This window comes from Brachypodium distachyon, chromosome 1 (genome assembly GCF_000005505.3).
Source record: "Brachypodium distachyon strain Bd21 chromosome 1, Brachypodium_distachyon_v3.0, whole genome shotgun sequence".
In the NCBI taxonomy this organism is placed as follows: Eukaryota; Viridiplantae; Streptophyta; class Magnoliopsida; order Poales; family Poaceae; genus Brachypodium; species Brachypodium distachyon.
The window spans coordinates 45728399-45748843 of record NC_016131.3 but is presented as its reverse complement, the minus strand read 5'-3'; the positions used below and the strand labels follow the sequence as shown (position 1 = coordinate 45748843).

Below are 20445 nucleotides of genomic sequence, written 5' to 3'. Positions count from 1 at the left end.
AAGGACTTGGTTCTATTTGGTGGATGGCCTCGAGGCAAGCTAGGATCCACCAAGGAACAAGTCGCTAGTAGCGACCTATGTCTGTGGAGTTTTTTAGAGGATGCTCGGGCCAACGGAGGACTTTCCGCGTTCCTCGGTGAGCGGCACAGGGGCAGCGGCTTTTTTACGACGATGAGTCGTGTGAGTGTCTCGTGTCACTCTTAATTTTTCCTCAAGGACTTGTTTTATTAATCCTTGCTTCCTTGTCTTAAGGTATGGCCCGATGGGCGCTTACAAGCCTTACATAGACGCGGCCTCGTTGGCGCTTACGATCTCTCAAAGTTTCGTAGGGAAACGGCCGGTTGGGCGCTGATAGTCTTTTTTCGGGAGCGGCAAGGATTTCCCTTGAAGGTCCTCCTTAGGCGTAGAAACGCCGGAGCTTGTGGCCGTTCCAGGCATGGACAAGATTTTGCCCTTTCATATTCTTGAGGTGGTATGCACCATTTCCCAATACTGCGGTGATGCGGTATGGTCATTTCCATTTAGGGTCGAGTTTGCGCTGGAGCTTTGGATCGACGTTCTTTTTCAGCACGAGAACTCCTTGGGAGAAGGCTCGTTCCCGCACTCTTGTGTTGTAGAAGCGTGCGGCGCTTTGCTCGTAGACGGCGTGCCTCATGAGGGCTTTGTCACGAGCTTCTTCCACAAGATCGATAGCCGTCTTGTGATGCTCTTCATTTTCGATGAAAGCAATTGGGGTGGCTTCTTGGAGCCTTTCGACCCGAGGTGAGCGGAACTCGACCTCGGCGGAAAGAACTGTTTCGCCTCCATACACCAAAGAGAATGGTGTTCGGCCCGTGGAACGGCTTACGGAGGTGTGTACGCCCCAAACCACACTAGCGAGTTCATCTCCCCATGCTCTCCTTACATTGCTAATCGTGTGCTCTACCCTTCGGCGGAGTCCTTGGAGGATTAGTCCATTTGCCCTTTTGCATGCGCCGTTGCTCTTGGGGTAAGCTACGGATGCGAAGTGCAGCTTGATCTCAAGGCATTCGCAGAATTTGATGAATTCTGCACAGTCGAACTGTTTGCCATTGTCCACGGTTAGCTCTCGCGGGACGCCATATCGGCATATGATGTTTTCCCAGAAAAAAATTTGAACGGCCTGTGACGTGATCTTGCCGAGCGGCGCTGCTTCTATCCATTTGGAGAAGTAATCAATCGTCACCACCAGGTATTTGCAGCCCCCGTTGCATGCGGGGAAAGGCCCAAGAAGGTCCATTCCCTAGCGTGCAAATGGCCATTTTATCGAGATATTCTTTAGGGAAGTCACGGGCGCATGGATTGATTTAACCATTTTTGGCAAGCTTCGCATTTCCGCAATATGGTGATTGCGTCTTGCACCATGGTGGGCCAATAGAATCTCTGACGTAAGGCTTTTGCCGCAGTAGCCCTTGGCGCAAGATGGTGGCCGCATATCCCTGAATAGATTTCCAGGAAGAGCTCGGCTCCTCGGTCAGGAGTTATGCACTTAAGCAACGCGGCCGCTCCTTTCTTGTATAGGATGTCGTCAGGGAGGATGTACATCTTGGCTTTTGCGAGCAGAGTTTTGGCGCTTTGGCCTTCCACTTCTTCGTCCACCTCGCCTTTCAAGGCGCGGATAATCGGTGTCATCCAAGAGGGTGGAGCGTCGATGACCATGCTGGTCTTTGAAGTTTCGTCAAGGGCGTCGGCTTCTTCCTTTATGGATGGGGCGCGAATTACTTCGAAGAATGCACAGGGTGGCCGCGGTTCTTTGGAACCAGCTGTTCGGGCTAACCTGTCAGCCAGGTGATTTTCTCCTCGTGGAATGCGTCGCGCCTCCATGCCCAGGAAATACCGTTCCATCTTGCGAACTTCTTCGATGTATTTCTTCATTCTTTCATCAAGGCATTGATGTGACTTGTCCATTTGGTTTTCACCAGTTGAGAGTCTCCCTGGATGAGAAGGCGTCGGACTCCCATGGCCTTGGCCAGTCGAAGCCGAGAAGTAGCGCCTCGTATTCTGCCATATTGTTGGTGGCATTGAAGTCAAGATGAGTGGCGTACTCCAAGATCTTTCCTTCGGGACTGATGAGTATAACTCCAGCCCCCGCACCGTCGAGGCGCTTAGAGCCGTCGAACCTCATTATCCAATGTGGTTCGGGGGGCTCGGTCTTGGATCTGATTTCTTCGGGCGAGGCTGGTGGAGCATGCCACTCGGCCACGAAGTCAGCCAGGACATGGGATTTTATGGCCGTTCTCGTCGTGAGTTCCAACGAGAAAGGCGCCAATGCCTTTGCTCTTTTGGTGATTCTTCCGGTGGCCTCCTTGTTGTCGAAGACTTCCTTGAGTGCGAAGGTAGCTGGCACCATGATGGTGTGGCCCATGAAGTAATGACGGAGCTTTGGAGAGGCCATGAGTAGGGCATATGCGATCTTCTCGATCTGGGTGTATCGACCCTTTGCTCTCCCAAAGCTTCGCTCACGTAGTACACCGGGCGTTGTGACCCATCTTCTTCCTTCACGAGTGATGCGTTTACGGCGACCGGGGTCGCGGCGAGGTATAGGAGCAAAGGCTCCCCCTGTTTTGGGCTCGTGAGAAGTGGAGGGGTCGACAAATAGGTTTTGAGCTCTTCGAAGGCCCTTTGGGCTTCGTCGGTCCACTCAAAGTTGTTTAAGCTCCTCGGGGCTTTGAAGAAAGGGAGACCCTTTGTGGCTGACTGGGCGACGAATCGTCCTAGGGCCGTCATTCTTCCCGCTAGGCGTTGTACATCTTTGACGGAGCGAGGAGGTTCTATCTCCAGGATGGCCCAAATTTTTTCCAGGTTGGCCTCGATCCCCCGTTGGGAGACAAGGAAGCCTAAGAGTTTCCCTCCTCAAACTCCAAATGCGCAATTTTCCGGATTGAGCTTCACGCCGTACTTGCGGAGATTGTCGAAGGTTTCACGCAGGTCCTTGGGATGAGTTCCTGCAATTTGACTTTTGATGACGGCATCATCAACGTATACTTCGGCCTTCCTCCCCAATTGTTCCTTGAGGTTGAGGCTGACGAGGCGTTGGAAACTTGCGCCGGCGTTCCTCAAACCAAAAGGCATCCTGCGATAGCAGAAGGTGCCGATGGGAGTGATGAAGCTGGTTTTCTCCTCGTCTTCCTTGGCCATGTGGACTTGGTGATATCCTGAATAGGCATCCAAGAAACACAATCTCTCGCATCCCGCTGTGGAGTCGACCAGTTGGTCGATCCGAGGGAGCGGATAGTCGTCCTTGGGGCACGCCTTGTTCAGGTCGGTAAAGTCGACACACATTCTCCACTTGCCGTTGGCCTTCTTCACCAAGACAAGATTGGCTGACCATTCGGGGTGCCAAACTTCTCGGATTAGCCCGGTGTCGAAAAGTTTGGTGATTTCTCGCTTGATGACCTCGCAACGCTCGGTGGAGAGTTTCCGAATTTTTTGCTTTACGGGAGCTTTGTCGGGCCTTACGGCGAGGCGATGCTCCATGACGTCGCGCGGGACTCCTCCCATGTTGGAAGGCGACCAAGCGAAGAGATTGAAATTTTTGCGAAGTAGGTCGATGAGTTCTTCCTCGAGTTTACTCGGGAGGTCGGCCCCGATCTTCACCGTGCGCGTGGCGTCTTCTTGGGAGACGCGTTCATCCTTGAGTTCTCCTTCGGGGAGGGGCTTAGGGATGTAGCGCTCGGGGTGATCGGTTCCAGAAGCTCCTGCATTCAAAAGCATGTTGATACTCTTGGATGATTCTCCCTTTTCGGCGCACTTGGTCTCATGGCGGTAGAGGGTCTTCCTGTCAGAAGATGGCTCGCCGCGGACCGTTATCACTCCTTTTGGACCCGGGATCTTCATACACAAGAAGTTGTGGTGGACGGCGGCGCAGAGACGGTTTAGCGTAGTCCTCCCGAGGATAGCGTAGTCCACTACGTCGAAGCGCACGAGCTCGGTTCGATGATTTCTGGCGTCCCCGAAGGTCGTGAGGAGCTCAATTTGTCCGAGCGACTGAATGGCTTTCCCCGGTACGAAGCCGGTGAGAGGATAAAGGGATGGCTGCAACGAGCTGTTCTTGTATCCCCCTTGTGGTTTCATCAGCTTCTTCAAACTGCTTAGATATAGGATGTCGGCGGAGATTCCGCCATCCACCAGAATCTTTTTGAGCTCACAATTGGCGACGATCGCCGTCACGAAGAGGGCGTCGTCGTGCAGGAAGTGTATCCCCTTGGCGTCTTCCTCGGTGAAGGTGATTGGCACACTTGCCCATTTCGGTGGGGGTGTCGGGGTGAAAGTTCCCACGACATTGAGTTCGCGAGCATACTCCTTGCGCTGTCGCTTCGATCCCCGGCCTATGGCGGAGCCCCCGAGTATCACTCCGACGTGATGCGCGGGTTCTTAAAACTGGAGGTTGTCTTCCTTAGGTGCCGGGTCAGCCATGAGGACGTTGGCGGGGCGCGGAGCCTCGACAGTTTTTTCATCCTTGCGCTGGGCCTGCATTCGTGCCTGGAATTCTTCGCGAGCTGCGATGAGAGTGTTGCACCCTCGGTGCTATGGCTTGCCGAGTTGTGGATGAGGCATCTCCCAGTTCCTCCCTCGGTCGGACGAGGTGGCTTCTTTGGTTGCCAGGTCTTTTGGGATGATGCTTGTTCTTCGACGGCGAAGATTTTCCGGGCTTGGTCGCCGGCGCCGTTTTCCCCCCACCTCCTCTTCTTCTTGGAAGATGAAGCAGGCGCAGGGGGTTTGTCGGACGAGGGAGTTCCTTCAGGAGCGGCGCGAGGCGCGTCCTTCTTAGCAATGTCCCCGTCTTCGCCTTGGGCGTATTCCTGCAAGATCCGATAAAGCTCCTCGGTCGTCCTTGGAGGATTGCGACTTATTGCCCGATTTACTTCTCCTTGGAGAAGGCCTTGCATGCATGCGTCGATCACGGTGGTCGACGGTGGGTTGGCGATTTGGCTTCGTACCTTCGCGAAGCAATGGAAGAAGGTTCGGAGGGATTCCCCCGGCTTTTGTTTCACGACATATAGCTCGTGAGCATGTACGTGTTCTTTGAAGCTTCCTTGAAAGTTGGCGATGAAGACCTCTTGGAGGCATTCCCACGAGTGCACGGAGTTCTTCCGCAGGTTATAAACCAAGTTTGTGTCATTCCAGTGAGCGCGAGCGGAAAGAGGTTGCACATCTCGACGGAACCTCCCCCGACGGCCCGTATGACGGTGGAGTAGACATCCAAAAATTGAAGAGGTTTCGACTCCCCGTCGTATGGCCGTATTGTGGGTGGCTTGAACCATGGCGGAAAAGGTGCGTCTTGGATCTCCCACGTGAGCGGGTTGCAAGTCGGCCGATTCTTTTGGTTCCTTCGGTGGCGAGGTCCTCCCTCGTCGCTTTTGTCGCTAGAGGGGTCGCTTGGAGAATGATCTCGGCGTTTTCTTGGAGGGTTGGAGCGTCGACAGGAATTCCTTTCGACGCCGTCACGGGCTCCGGATTCTGCCACTTACTCGTTCCCATGCACGCTGGGGTCTCGTTCCCCGCGAGGCGCAGCTTGAGGTGGTACCTGGTGGCCGCCTTGTTCGACCCCAACGGGGGGAGCAAGAGGCGCTTGTGGGGCACTCGCAAAGCGAGGTTAATGTTGAGTGTGTGCGACTTGGAGAGCGCCTTGCGGCGGAAGCCTCCAATAAGGATGATACCAAGGAGCTCCTTGGGCGATCGCCAGTGGAGGTAATCCCAGGTTGGAGGGGTCGTAGGCCGCGACTCCTTGGTTTTCTGGCGCGGATCCTTCCGACATCACATTGTTTCCTCTTGTCGGTTCCGAGGGCAGGGTCACCACCGGTTGTAGGGAAGGTGGCGCGAAGCCCATTGAGCGAGGCATGCCGAGTTCCGTATCCCCTGCGGGGGCGGCAACCGTAGGCAGCTCGCCGATCTTTGCCACTACGTTGGTGAGTGTCAAGGGACCGCCTACGACGGTTTCGAGCACCTCGGTTCCTTCCGGGACGGCCGGATTGGTGAGGTTCCTTCTTCCTCGGGAGCCCCCGAGGCACTTGCTTTCTTCGTTTGCAACTGTGTAGACTTCGCGGCAAGTTGGGGACCCGATTAAGTAGGCTTCTTCGGGGCCATTAAATCTTCAATTGCAGCGAGGATTCCTCACGGTCGGCGCCACTGTTGTTGTTCTCGACAACAATTAGAGTAAGGGGTGCCAAAGCTTAGTGGCACAAGTACGAGTATAAAAGTAGGGCATGCACGCCGGCCTTATAGCGAAGATCGCCGTACACTTGGATAAGTTGACACTTTGATATTTTTTGAATAGGTTCGGTCGACCTTGGGGGTGCGACTTAGTCCTATGTTAGGAGAGACTTCGAGGGGGTCGTTAGCCAAAGCGTTCGGGTCGATCAAGACTCCCCGAATCACTTAGCGAGAGGTCAAAAGGGGCCCCCTCGTACTTGGGTCGAACGAGGCTTTCCAAGTAGCGAGGTCGAGATATCCTTAAGACTCTAACCCGGTTCCCTCTCCTTCGGGCTCAGGCCGAACGAGGCTTTCCGAGATCCCGAAACTAGAGCTCCTCTCAAAGAGGCCCTCTAGCTCTCTCTCCTTGAGTTTATTCAAGCGAGAGTGAATGGTGCATGCCCCCATGGGGAATTTATAGACTAGGGGTCCATGACAAAAGACCATGGCTACCCTTAGGGGAGAGAGAAAAGTGAGGGCAAAATGGTAAAAGTAGCTTTTTGGTCCATAACTTTTGTGTGCATCATGTGGGAAAAGTGGGGCTTGGTCCATAGTCCATCATGGACTAAGGGCCCCCTCCTGACACCTTTCTTGCCCACTACTCTGGCTCAATTGACCCTTTGATCATGGCATGAGAGGTTTAAATTGTTGACTTGTCTTCCTTTGCCACGTAGGATTGACCGTGCCACGTGAGCGTTTTGACTCGTGCTTGTGAAATGTTGATCCAGTCGTCGTCACGTAGGATTTACGGTCCGGCCCATATATGGGTTTTATTTTACTACAACAGAATCCAACGCCAGATGAATCTTGAGGATGCCAAACACTTCTTAAAAGGTCTGATTGCTTCGATGACCACACACCATCGCGAAGGCACGCTCCTGTGTTACGGTAGGAGCGACTTGTGGAGTAGCGCTTAATAGTGTGGGGGCAAGTTGTAATAGTGTACTTTGTAAGTTTGTGAATAATTTTGTTGTCCAGGGATTGCCGCACCATTTCTTATTTTTGCGTATTCTCCAAAGTAACATATGGAGGAATGATGTGTTTGGTTGATGACCTAGGTAGGGTGCTTCAGAAAAATCCCTGCCTCGACACTAGCTAGAGATTTTGTTGATGTGCGTAATGTGTTTGTCGAGAAGATCTATCTCTTGTTAAGTTGGTGGCCTAATGCATAGGTAAGTTACAAGGATAGCATATGCGCGGGATGCCATGCAATTACAATAATTGTAGAGGATAAAGATGGGGTGAACGAAGCAAATCCCTTACATAGGTCCGACCTTTAAAATATTTGTTTTTTCTATGCTTTTTGTCCGAAAAGACGACCCAAACACATCCCGTATATTTACGAAAACCTTGAAAAAATAAGGCTCTTCACGAAACCTCCTTATCTTGCGCTATATTTTCATTTTCACTTGGAGTTTATAAGGGAAGGTCAGTGTGGTCGCAACAATGCGTAGTTTGCCTTAGCTCAATGGCGGTGGAGGCGGAGGGGGTATGATGGGTGACTGATGCGTTCATCATCACTGCCAATATGAGAAGTAATCATTTGTGTACATATGCGAAAACCATTATTGTCTACGTCAGTGTGGTCATTCAAACTGAAAACCATCTTCTTCTGGCTCGTCTATTTAAGGGGCGGCCCGGCCCCAAAGTACCTCCTCCTGGCCCAAGCATGGCACAAAGCCATGGCACGTTAAGTCTCACTGGCCCACCGAAGCCTCTCAGCACATGGGCCAGATTAGAGATAAAAGAAAAAATCCATTAGGCTAAGGTAGAATAGGAAGAATGATGGGCTAAAAGAGAAAAAAGAAAATGATGACTAAACCTAAAAAACCTAAACGGTCCGTGTCGGCTCAGCCCAGGGGCCTGAGGATGGAGAAGAGGAGTGGCACAAGCCTAGCCATGGGCTGGGCCGGCCCGATTTATTTACTTTGTGCCGGGCCTGGCACACCTTGGACATGGCCCGTCGAGCCGCAGGGCTTTTTGTGGTCCCCGGCCCGATGGGCCCCTGTACTTTACCGTAAATCTTGTTTCTTTAAAGGTCCAAATTGCAAAAGCGCGAAAAATAAACTTTGGCGCCTCTGGGCGCCAAACTGCCGAACCCTAACTCCGTTCATCCCATTCCCATCATCCCCCTCCATTCAAATCCACACCGTACCGTTGCCCCGCCACCCTCCCCGCCTCCGGCGAGCCACCCAAATGGATCTCTCCGCCACGCCTACCAGATCCAAATCCAAGCCCAGATCCACTCCGTCGAAGACCATCGCCGCCTCCGCCGCCGCCCAGATGGACTTGTCCACCCCGTCCAAGCCCACGACCAGACGGAAGTCCAAATCTGTGTCCTCGCCGCCGTCGATTGCCCCGGCGACGCCTTCCACCGTCCGCAGGTCCCGCCGACTCCTAGAGACCCCAACCCGCCGCCTCCTAGAGACCCCAACCAAGGACCTCGTGGAGACCCCGGCGAAGCCAGCGCCTGCGCCCACGCTCAAGCGGAAGCGGGCTGCGCCGTCGCCCAAAACCCCGATCCAGGCCGAGCCCAAGCGCCAGAGGCGGCTCCCGAAGAAGAAGGCGCATTACCGGAAGGTGGTGTATGACGGAGGGGAGTTCGCTGCTGGAGACGATGTGTACGTCAAGCGGCGGGAGGGGGCGGAGTCGGACGAGGAAGAACCTGAAGAGGAGGAGTGCCGTGTGTGCTTCCACGCCGGTGGTGAGGTGATGGTGGAGTGTGACGCGTGCCTGGGGGGGTTCCACCTGCGATGTGTGCGGCCGCCGCTGCGCCGTGTACCGGAGGGGGATTGGGCGTGCCCGTACTGTGAGGCTGAGCGGGCGGGGAGGGCGATCGAGAGGCCCAAGCAGCCCGTGGGGAAGAGTATCAGGAGGACAGCGAAAGAGAAGCTTCTCTCCAGCGATTTATGGGCTGCACGCATTGAGAGGTTAGTGGCGCTCCAATTTAGAGATTTCAAGGTTCATGTGGTGAAAAGTTATCTGAATTGGCTGATATTTTTTACTCATGTGGATTAGATATAGTTGGCTATATTTCACTGCAAATCAGAGAAGTTTGCACAACTGGAAGCGTGCTGTCAGTTTGTAGTAGTGGTAAACTGACTCTACTTATGTGTTTTCTGAGAATAGGATGTTGAACGGTGGGTCCTAGAGCTGTATTTTCTGAAAATAGGATGTTGAATAGAGTATCCTAGAGGAGCATTTTCTGAAAATGGGATCCATAGAATACAGTGTCCAAGTACTAGATGCTGCTGCATAAACATAACTCTTAATTGTGGAATTTTTAGTAGGTTCAAGACATCATTTTACTATGGTTCTGATCCTCCCTTTCCAAACAAAAAAGAGTCACAAACTACAACAATGATTTGAGATGGTAGAAGAATGCATGATTATATTTTTAGACATGCTTGTTGTTACAATGATACAAATAATTCTCAACAATTAACTGAGATCAGCAACCACTGAGCAGTTCACAAGTTTACTTACCAGATATCAATACTGTGCAACAGTTTATGGAGGGAACCAGATGGAACATTCTGGGCAAAGGTAAGGTGGTATACTATTCCTGAAGAGACTGCAGCAGGACGGCAGCCACATAATTTACGGAGAGAGCTTTACCGTACCAATGATCTTGCAGACATTGAGGTTAGATTTTTGTTTCCTGTCTATGTTTGGTTCCTTAAGTTTTTGCATATTTATGGATTGTAATTCTTTTGCTCTTATGGCTTTAACAGATGGAAACTATCCTTAGACATTGTTACGTCATGAGCCCCAAAGAGTTCAGGGATGCTAGTAATGAAGGAGATGATGTATTTTATTGTGAATATGAGTATGATGTACATTGGCATAACTTTAAGCGTCTGGCAGATATTGATGATGAACCTGAGGTACATGTACTGAAACTTTAAAGATGTAAAACTCAGCTCGTAGAAGGTTTAGTGAATTTTCAGTGATTGGACTTGTTCCTGCTCTATTATGCAGACACAAGAAGATCCCAGTGACGAGCCGTACAATGCTGGTAATGATTATAATAGTGATACCGATGAAGATTCAGAATTTGAGGAAGAGGATGGACCGGCTAAACGTTGCTCTGCCAGAAAAAATCAGTCCCATCAATTTGCTGCTGTACTAACTCTTCTCCCTCTCCCTCTGTAGTGTTGCATTGCTTTACTGAAATGCACGTTTTTTCATAGAATTCACGGAAAGGGAGGATATATGGCCTACAAAAGATTGGGATCCGAAAGATACCTGAACATGTTCGGTGTCATCAAAAGACTGATCTGGAGAAGGCAAAAGCTACCCTGTTACTCGCTACTCTTCCCAAGTCGTTGCCTTGCAGGGATAAGTATGTTTATTCATGTTCACTGCATATTTCATCAGCTTCTTATGAGAACTGTTACTGAGTTCAAGTCTTACGTCAGAGAAATGGAGGAGATATCGACATTTGTCAAAGATGCAATTTGCAATGACCAATGTCTAGGACGCTGCCTTTATATTCATGGTGTGCCTGGTACTGGCAAGGTAACCAACCGTCTTCTCCTGGCTGCCTTGTCTGATTTCTTCTGCTGTGGCTGAATGTTAAGCTATATCTGCTGCACCTGTATTTTTGACCTGCAGACTATGAGTGTACTTGCAGTCATGAGGAGGCTGAGATCTGAACTTGATTCTGGAGCTCTGAGGCCCTATTGTTTTATAGAAATTAATGGTCTTAAATTAGCCTCTCCAGAGAATATCTACAAGGTACACGAACATCGAATTTGGTTAGGCAATTGAAAACTCTCGCTCAAGAATAGCACATACCTTCCTCAAAAGTCAACATAGATGTTTAACAGGTACACCTTTTGAAAATATGCAGGTTATATATGAACAGTTGAGTGGGCATAGGGTGGGATGGAAAAAGGCTCTTCATTATTTAACTGAGCACTTTTCAGATGGCACTAAAATTGGAAAGCAAACAAGCCAGCCAATTATTTTGCTCATTGATGAGCTTGATCTTCTTTTGACAAGAAATCAGTCGGTAATAAAGTGTAGCTAAACTTATTAAGTACCTGTACAAATTATTAGTTTATTCTTTGGAAAGAAATGTCCAATTTGGCTTTCTAATTGTTGTATGATATTTTGCCATGTTTACTGACATTTGGACTAATCTTTTTTAGGTGCTGTATAACGTTCTTGATTGGCCCACCAAGCCAAATTCGAACCTAGTCGTTATAGGTACCTACAACTTTGTCTTGACATGTGATTTTCAGTCCCTAGCCTATTTCTTTAATCTTTGGATTTATTTGTACTGAATGCAGGCATAGCAAACACAATGGATCTTCCGGAAAAACTATTGCCTCGTATTTCAAGTAGGATGGGTATTCAACGATTGTGTTTTGGCCCTTATAATTATCGGCAACTGCAGGAAATCATAACAAGCCGTCTTAAGGGTATTGACGCCTTTGAAGATCAAGCTATTGAATTTGCTTCTAGAAAGGTTTGGATCACACTACCATGTGTACATTATTGCTTTTACATACTTCTATCTTTTCGTCCATGATTGTTGACATGCCATCTGATCTAAGATTTATAGAGAGATGATTTGAATCATAAGTTTGCATAATAATACTCAAGTTAGTCAGGGGCACACAAACTAGTTGAACAAGATCATTGTTATGCTCTTCCCTTTTCCAGTAGTTTGATACAAACACCTAAGAATCTGTTTGCCATCAGTTTCTTGTTTCAGGTGCATGTAATGCTTCGGTATTCAATACATATTAGGGAATACCGCAGGTGTTCGATGATTTCAAATATCCAATATTACCAAGCAACTTTAGTTGACATTGATTGAAGGAATAAACAGAGTTTCATTAATGCAGTGTAGTACCATCTAGTATTAATTGCCAATTGGTATTGCTTGGCATTGCTTATACCACTGAGTTTCATCATTCTGTAAAGGCATAGACTCAGAAAACAATTTAATATCTGGATCCAACATAACAAGAATAAAATGGTGGTTTATCTGTATCTCCCTCCTAATTAACTTATCTGTTCTATGAAGTAAGAAGATCAGACCATCTTATAGTTTTCTGTTTGCATGGACTTTCATTCAGCTGAGTAGATTTCCTTTTTGTGCAGGTAGCTGCTATGTCAGGCGATGCTAGGCGGGCTTTAGAAATTTGTAGACGTGCAGCAGAGTTTGCAGACTACCGAATTAAACAGTTTCAACAGTCTGGACAGGCACCCTCGTCTGCAAATAGAGGTACTGTCCCCATGCGTACTGTAGTGGTGAAGGGGTTTACTTTCAGTTTGTTGTATGTTTATATGACTTGACTCAGTAACAGTTACCTGTAATGTGGTTTTAAGATTCTACTACGTCCAGTTGTGTTGACTCATATAAACCATTGAACTTCGGTCCAATACTTTGTAGGAAATGGTGTTGTTTGCATGGGTGATGTAGAAGACGCTATTCAGGAAGTCTTCCAGGCACCACATATTCAAGTAAGTGGAGATAAGGATTGTGTTCGTGTTGGTTTTGCTATGTACAGAATACAGTCGGTCGGCTCAGTTAGGGCAACCACATGTACTTGACTTTCAGATCAAAATGCAATGAAAGCTTCCAACCTTATATTTGCAATTTTCCCCTCTTACAGGTAATGAAGAATTGCCCGAAATTTGGAAAAATTATATTGGCTGCAATGGTTCATGAATTATACAGAAGTGGCCTAGGCGAAGTATTATTTGATAAGGTGAGCACATAAAACTTTTAGTTCCTATGTTGTTTTTAGCATTTCAGTCATATAAAAAAGTTAAGTTAGAGTTACTCACCTAGAAACTAGAATGAGTGCCCAAAACATGGGTCCATTTACAAATGAAATTTGATTGGTTCTCCTTTTATCCTGCAGTTGGCAGCAACTGTTCTCTCTTGGTGCCACGTCAATCGAGAACTATTGCCTGGATATGATACTCTCCTGAAAATCTGGTAAGCTATTATGATTTAGGCTCAGATTGCGGTTGTTGAATTGTGTTGTGCTGACCTTATTTTATAATCTGCTGAAGAGACATAGGCTAAGTTGGTTAGGCAAACGATAAAATAGGCAAAAGCAGGTAGGTGGGGTAATTAGATTATCAAAATTCAGTAAACCTTAATATGTTTTCACATTACATGAAGTTGTGCTGAAATTGCTTTTACGTATGGTTGATTCATGAGTTCATGTGCATGTACAAGCATGTATGATAAAAAAGTTAAGCTAGAGTTACTCACCTAGAAACTGTGTAGGTGTTATCTTTGCCTCGTGCACTGTTGCAGTTCCTTTGCATGTTCTTGTTCCAAGAGAATCATACTATGAAACTGGAAACGTTATTTCCTTAGAATTTTGGATTGCCATTGTTACAGGCACAGAATGGTTGAACTAGTGCTTGTTTGTGTAATCTAAAGTGAAAAACACGGCATTTTTTCCAGCTGAATTGTTCTTGTTTCCTTTCATCACCAATACAGTAACAATTTCTGTGCAAGCAAAAATTTCTTTGTTCTCATTTATTTAATATACTGGGGGAAAAAGTGCTAAATGTCACGAGGCAGTGGGAACTAGGAAAATCATATTGGTGCTATATTTCTTTCACGTACTTTAGTTTAGCTAACGTGCCTAGTTATTCAAAAAAGACAAAAATGGCTGGTTCTTTATGATGGTAATCTTGATTTTGTTGTTCTTCTAGTAAAGGATAAAACTGGTGTAGTCAATTTTGAAGCTTGAGTTTGTGCTGTACTGCTTTGTGCTTACTGCCTTTAATTAGCTGGATATTCTTTGTTTAGATCTCTGTCGCTCTTGAGTATTTTCCTCATTTATTGCACATTAACCATACCTAAAAGAAAAGGCAAACCCCCCTTAGCCTCAATTGCTGCATCCTCTATTTTCATGCATATTTCTGTCGTTTCGGTTCGGTGTTCTCTAGACATTAAATTGTTTTAAGTTTCTCTCGCAGTTGCAAGCTTGGTGAGAGCAAGATCGTTCTCTGTGAGGAAGGCACTAAGCATAAGTTTCAGAAGGTGCAGCTTAACTACCCAAGGTTAGGTTGCGAAACTGCATTGCCCTTTGAAACAGCCAATACAAGACAGCTTGACAATACACCATTAAAATTTGAGAAAGTTCCAATTTGTTTTCCCGATGTGCCTAGGACCCATGCACAAGCTAGGGTCCGCTGCCAGACATAAAGAGATATTTTTGACGAATCAACTGTCATGTGCTTCGGGAATTTGGAAATTAGAGGAAGATCGCAGGAAGTAAGGGTGCTCTACGGGAGGATGAGGCTTGTAACCTCGTCGCCCCGTGGCAGGGAATTGGGGCGCACAGGGCGCAGGGCAAGATAGGGTTTGGGTTTTTTGATTGCTTGCTTTATTGATTGACTAGGGGGGACTATAAATAGCCCTTACAAACTTGGGGATCAAGCTAGACTCCTAATCAGATTGGAAATTCTACGGGACGAAACCTTTCTATCTCCAATCTGGACTCTTAATTACTCAAATTAACTAAGCTGACCCAGATGTTGGGTCCTTCTCTGCCCTAGGTGGCCGGCGCCTATACGTGCACCCCCACATGACATCTCCCCCTCCATTTTGAAACAGCTCGTCCTCGAGCTGAAAATCTGGGTAGCGCTCCCTGAAGACGGGAACATCCTCCCAAGAAGCTGCTGAAGCCTGCTGTCCTGCCCACTGGATGAGGACTTGCTGTACATCGCGGGCAAGGCGAGCACGCAAGGCTTTAGCTGGCGTAGGCTGGACGCGTCCTTGAAACATGGCGGGCAGAATAGGCGGCGCATCCGGGGGAGGCCCATGGTATTTCTTCAAAACACCAACATGGAAGACATTATGGATACGAGCACGAGGTGGCAGCTCCAAGCGATAAGCCACTGAATCAATCTTGCCAATGACCTTGTAGGGACCATAAAATTTAGGTGCCAACTTGCCCTTTGCACCTGCGCCGAGGAAGGCTGCTGGTCTGTGGTGTAAGCGCAGCCAAGCCCATTCGCCAACGTCGAAGGAAAGCAACCGATGCTTGCCATCATAATAATGCTTGTAGTGTTGGGCAGCCTGGACCAGACGCTCACGGATGTCAATCAAAAGCTGGTCACGGTCGGCGATGTTGCGTTCCACAGCTTGATTGCGGATTTCGCTCGATGTATATGTCCGTAAAGACGGAGGATCACGTCCATAGACCACACGGAAAGGCGTGTCCTTCAGGGCAGTGTGGAAGGAGGTGTTGTAGCAATACTCTGCCCAAGGGAGCCAATGAAGCCACTGCCGAGGACGGTCGCCCGTGAAGCAGCGCAAATACGTGGCAATGACTCGATTGACAACCTCTGACTGGCCATCCGTTTGCGGGTGGAATGCTGAACTCATATGCAGGCGAGAGCCAGAAGCTGCAAAGAGAGCTTTCCAAAACCCGGAAGTGAAAACCACATCGCGGTCAGAGACGATGGAGGCTGGAACGCCATGGAGGCGAACAATGTCGGCGAAGAAGGCCTTGGCCACCGACTCCGCAGTGTAGGGATGCGCCAGCGGAATAAAGTGGGCATACTTGGAGAAGCGATCAACGACGGTGAGGATGACGCTTTTGCCACCCACCTTTGGCAGCCCTTCGATGAAGTCCATGGAGATATCTTCCCAAACACGAGACGGCACGGCCAAAGGCTGAAGTAGACCAGCCGGATGGAGCTGCTCAGTCTTGTTGCGCTGACACACCATGCAAGCCCGAATGTAGTCTCGGAGAGCAGCACGGGCTTGCGGAAGGTGGAAGTCGCGGCGAAGCCGATGAAGTGATTTTTGAATGCCTTCATGGCCCTCGTCGTGAGCGGCCAGCAGGACATCCGCCACCAATGGAGATGATGGGGGCACGTACGCACGGTGCTCGAAGGTGACAAGGCCATCCACGAGGGCCCAAGGGGACCCTAACTCGCCAACCTCCAACCGCTCACGCAATGTGACGAGAGCAGGGTCAGTGTGGGCTGCTTGGCGAAGAGCGTCGAAGAGGTCGAAGGCGGGACCCGTGATTGCACAGGCACGGGCGTCGGGGAAGTTGCGTCGAGAGAGAGCGTCGGCCATCGTGTTAAGGTGGCCAGGTTTATACTCCACTGTGAAGTCGAACCCCAAAAGTTTGCCAACCCAATGATGTTGGGGTATTGTCGCCAGGCGCTGGTCGAGGAGGAACTTGAGGCTGCAGTGGTCCGTCTTGACAATGAAGGAGCGACCCCATAGGTACGGCCGCCAGTGCCGTACTGCCTGGACCAGGCCAATGAGCTCGCGCTCGTAGGCTGCCAGGGGCGCATGGCGAGGAGCGATCGGGCGACTGAAGTAGGCGATAGGACCCGTGCCTTGGTGCAGCACGGCGCCAAATCCTGAGCCTGAAGAGTCACACTCCACGGTGAACGGGAGGGTGAAGTCGGGAAGCTGCAGCATGTGTGCCGTGGTGAGCGCGGTCTTCAGCTGAAGGAACGCCCGGTCAGCTTCCTCTGACTAGAGGAACCTGTCTTTCTTCAGCAAGGCCGTGAGGGGCGCAGCCATGACGCCGAAGTCGCGGATGAACTTGCGGTAATAGCCTGCAAATCCCAGGAAGCCGCGGACTGCACGGACAGATCGTGGCGTAGCCCTGTCAATGATGGCCATCACCTTCTGGCTGTCCATGGCGACGCCATCCGCGGAGATAACATGGCCGAGGTACGCCACTGATTCCTCCCCAAAGGCACGCTTGGAGCGCTTGAGATAGAGTTGGTGTTGCCACATGAGCTCCAAGACAACCTTGTCTTGACGGATGTGGTCTGACCAAGATGAGTTGTACACCAAATATCATCAAAAAAGACCAGCACAAATCGACGTAGAAAGGGACGAAGAACGTCATTCATTAAGGCCTGGAAGGTTGCCGGAGCGTTCGTGAGGCCAAAGGCCATGACGAGAAACTTGAAGAGGCCTTCATGGGTGCGGAACGCGGTCTTGTGTACGTCCTCCGGGCACATGCGCACTTGGTGATAGCCAGAGCGCAGATCCAGCTTGGTGAAGAAGCGGGCGCCCTTAAGCTCATCGAGTAGTTCGTCGACGACGGGGATGGGAAACTTGTCTTTGACCGTGTTGGTGTTGAGGGCGCGGTAGTCGACGCAGAAACGCCAAGACCCGTCGCTCTTTCGGACGAGGAGCACCGGGGAAGAGAACTCCGAGGTGCTGCGTCGAATCAGCCCACGTTCCAGCATGTCTGCACATTACCTCTCAAGCTCGTCCTTCTGGGCAGCAGGGTAGCGGTATGGGCGGACAGCTACCGGAGCGGCTCTCGGCACCAAACGAATGCGGTGGTCGTGGGTGCGTGACGGCGGCAGCCCCTTGGGCTTGGCGAAAACATCCGAGAAGTTGGCGAGGAGGTTGTCGAGGAGGTCACGAGCCGTGCTGACTTGGACATGGTGGAGGTGGCCCGTGGCTGAGAGGCCGTACCACTCGACGCGGTGATCTGTCTGCCAGAAGGACATGTAGAGCCGCTCAAAATCCCATAGGATGTGTCCAAGAGTCTTGAGCCAGCGAGTACCCAAGACGATGTCGAAGCCGCCCAATGGGATGGCATAAAGGTCCATCACAAAGCTCTCTTGACCAATGGCGATGGCGGTGTGTCAAAGCAGCCCGCCGCAGGTGACGTGGTCTCCATTGGCGACGGTCACCCGGAGGCGACGACCAGTAGAGAACGGGGCGCCAACATGTGCTGCTAACTCCTCGATGATGAAGTTGTGGGTGCTGCCCGAGTCGAGGAGGGTGAGGAGCTCACGCTCCCCAACCCGCACCACCAGTTGCATGGTGTCGTTGGTGCGGACGCTGGTGATGGCGAGGAGTGAGATTTGGAGGTTCACCTCCTCCTCGTCGTCGTCGGCGACCTCGATATAAAATAAGCGCTTGCAGCGATGCCCACGGACAAATTTCTCATCACAATTGAAGCACAACCCCTTGGCCCGCCGTTTCTCCATCTCGGCGGTGCTCAGCTTCTTGAAGATGGGTGCTGCTCCTGGGATCGCGTCGGTAGCAACAACCTGGGCAGTATTGGGCGGACGCGGCGGCCTGTTCGGGCGTGTGGGGCCTGCTGCTGCGGTTACGGAGGCAAGATGCTCGAAGGAGACAGCCATGTCCATGGCAGCCTCGAGAGTGGTCGGGCGAAGCATCTCGACCTGGGTTTTGAGAGGCTCGCCGAGGTTGTTCGTGAATATGTTGCGCTCCGCTTCGTTTGAAATCCACTTGACGCGGGACACCAATTGTAGGAACTGCCGGGTGTAGTCAGCCACCGAGCCGGTGCGCCTTAGGGAAATCAGCTCGCCGAAGGGGTTGGCGCGTGTAGGAGGCCTGAAGTGCTGGGAGATGAGGTCAACGAATTCTATCCAAGAAGGCCGCCCCATCTTCTCTTCCAGATGGCCGTACCAGAGGGCAGCGACATCCGTGAGGTGGTATGATGCCAGCCAGGTCTTGTTAGTGGCAGGAGTTCGCTGTTCGATGAAGAAGAGATTGCATCTCGTTAGCCAGGGTCGAGGGTCACCCGTGCCGTCGTAGGTGGGGAAATCGAGCTTGTAGAGGCGAGGCGGCTGGTCTTCTCCTGCCCCAAGTGGAGCTGTCGGGCGGCGGAAGGGGCCATGATGCATGGCTGCCCGCGGCGAATCCTCCGCGTCGAGGGAGGGACCACCATGGCTGGCACGTTCCAACTGGGTGATGGCCAAATTTTGTGCCCGTTGCTACTGAGATAGATCGTCGTAGTTCAGCTGCATCTTCCGCAGAGTTTCTTCGAGGGCATCAAGGGTCGTTGTAACGTCTTTGCGAAGGAGTTCGATGCCATCGGCGACTTCGCCAAGGCTCTGAGTGACGCCCTCAAAATCTTCGTGCTCCTTGGCGATGAGTTCCTCTAGGATTTTGGGTGGATTGGGCTGTTTGGGGCTGGTCGACATGGCTTCAGGTGCAGCGGAGATCGACTGCTCTGATACCAAATTGTCACGTGCTTGGGGAATTTGGGAATTAGAGGAAGATCGCAGGAAGTAAGGGTGCTCTACGGGAGGACAAGGCTTGTAACCTCGTCGCCCCGTGGCAGGGAATTGGGGCGCCCAGGCGCAGGGGAAGATAGGGTTTGGGTTTTTTGATTGCTTGCTTTATTGATTGACTAGAGGGGACTATAAATAGCCCTTACAAACTTGGGGATCAAGCTAGACTCTTACAGAATTGGAATAGGACTCCTAATCAGATTGGAAACAGTAGGGAAAACCTTCTACGGGACGAAACCTTTCTATCTCCAATCTGAACTTTTAATTACTCAAATTAACTAAGCTGACCCAGATATTGGGTCCTTCTCTGCCCTAGGTGGCCGGTGCCTATACGTGCGCCCCCACATGACACCAACATAAAGATAATATAAGTAGGTTCCTCTAGATTAGGGATTATTAAGTTTGATAGACAGATAGAAAATTATTTATCCATTTTCCAGTAAACAAGAATCAGTATTCCCCCTCCCCCTCTACCTTTCTCTAACAAAGTCTGAAATCCTAGATCCACAACACAATCCAAAGCTATTATCTGTTCAAACCTCCTCTCTCATTTTACTAATACCTTCATTTTATTGGTTGGCAGCGACGATGTAACCTTTGCCCTCAAGGAGTCCCCAGATCTTCCTTGGTTGTCCAAGTATCTCTGAAGCTTCTAATTCATTGTCTGCATACGTCCCAGCATTGCACCTTGTTCTCTTGGGGGCCCAACAGGTTCTGCACTATCTGCAGTAAGTACATGTGCTTTGACTCTCGCCTCATCAAAATTTGATGGCGGTACATCATGTTTTCTTGACATGAGCAGTCTTTCAAAACTAAGAAAGTTCTGTGTATCTCCTGCAGAATCCTGGAAACACGCATATTCCATGGAGCTGATTCGGAGGGTGCCGCTGCACCAAATGCATCTCAGTTGCGAACAGAAGTTATATATAAGCCTGAAGAAAATTGTATGTCTGGAATTATTTTTTTCACCACATTTCTGGAACTCGTTTGGTAGTTATTGTTTTAGTGTTGGACTGAAGTGTCTCATGTGAGTGGTCCTCCTCTCACTTGTAACTTGATAATCTGTAACTATTTTTTTTGACCGGGTGATAATCTGTAACTTTAAACTGTGTATTTGTTTTGAGAAAATGACAGAATCTGATGGTGCTGAACCCTATAAGGTTAGGGATTTCGATGAACCGCTTAATGCATTGTTAGGACCGAGATGTG

At 49.9% G+C, this 20445-nt stretch overlaps 1 protein-coding gene and 1 non-coding gene across 2 annotated transcripts; both read left to right on the top strand.

Annotated features, from left to right (window-relative positions):
• Nucleotides 1–8298: 8298 nt before the first annotated feature.
• LOC100821084 (origin of replication complex subunit 1) lies at nt 8299–20414 on the top strand. Its single transcript, XM_003564129.4, has 17 exons — nt 8299–9140; nt 9720–9855; nt 9945–10097; nt 10192–10335; nt 10404–10555; nt 10632–10731; nt 10828–10950; nt 11066–11227; nt 11367–11424; nt 11508–11686; nt 12328–12451; nt 12620–12690; nt 12843–12938; nt 13095–13171; nt 14173–14256; nt 19820–19964; nt 20077–20414. The coding sequence occupies exons 1-16, from the start codon at nt 8407–8409 to the stop codon at nt 19881–19883; spliced, it is 2457 nt and encodes an 818-aa protein (XP_003564177.1). The 5' UTR covers nt 8299–8406; the 3' UTR covers nt 19884–19964; nt 20077–20414.
• On the top strand, nt 10005–10082 carry LOC112270282. Its single transcript, XR_002962677.1, has one exon. It is a non-coding gene; the product is annotated as a small nucleolar RNA snoR28 (small nucleolar RNA).
• Nucleotides 20415–20445: the final 31 nt, after the last annotated feature.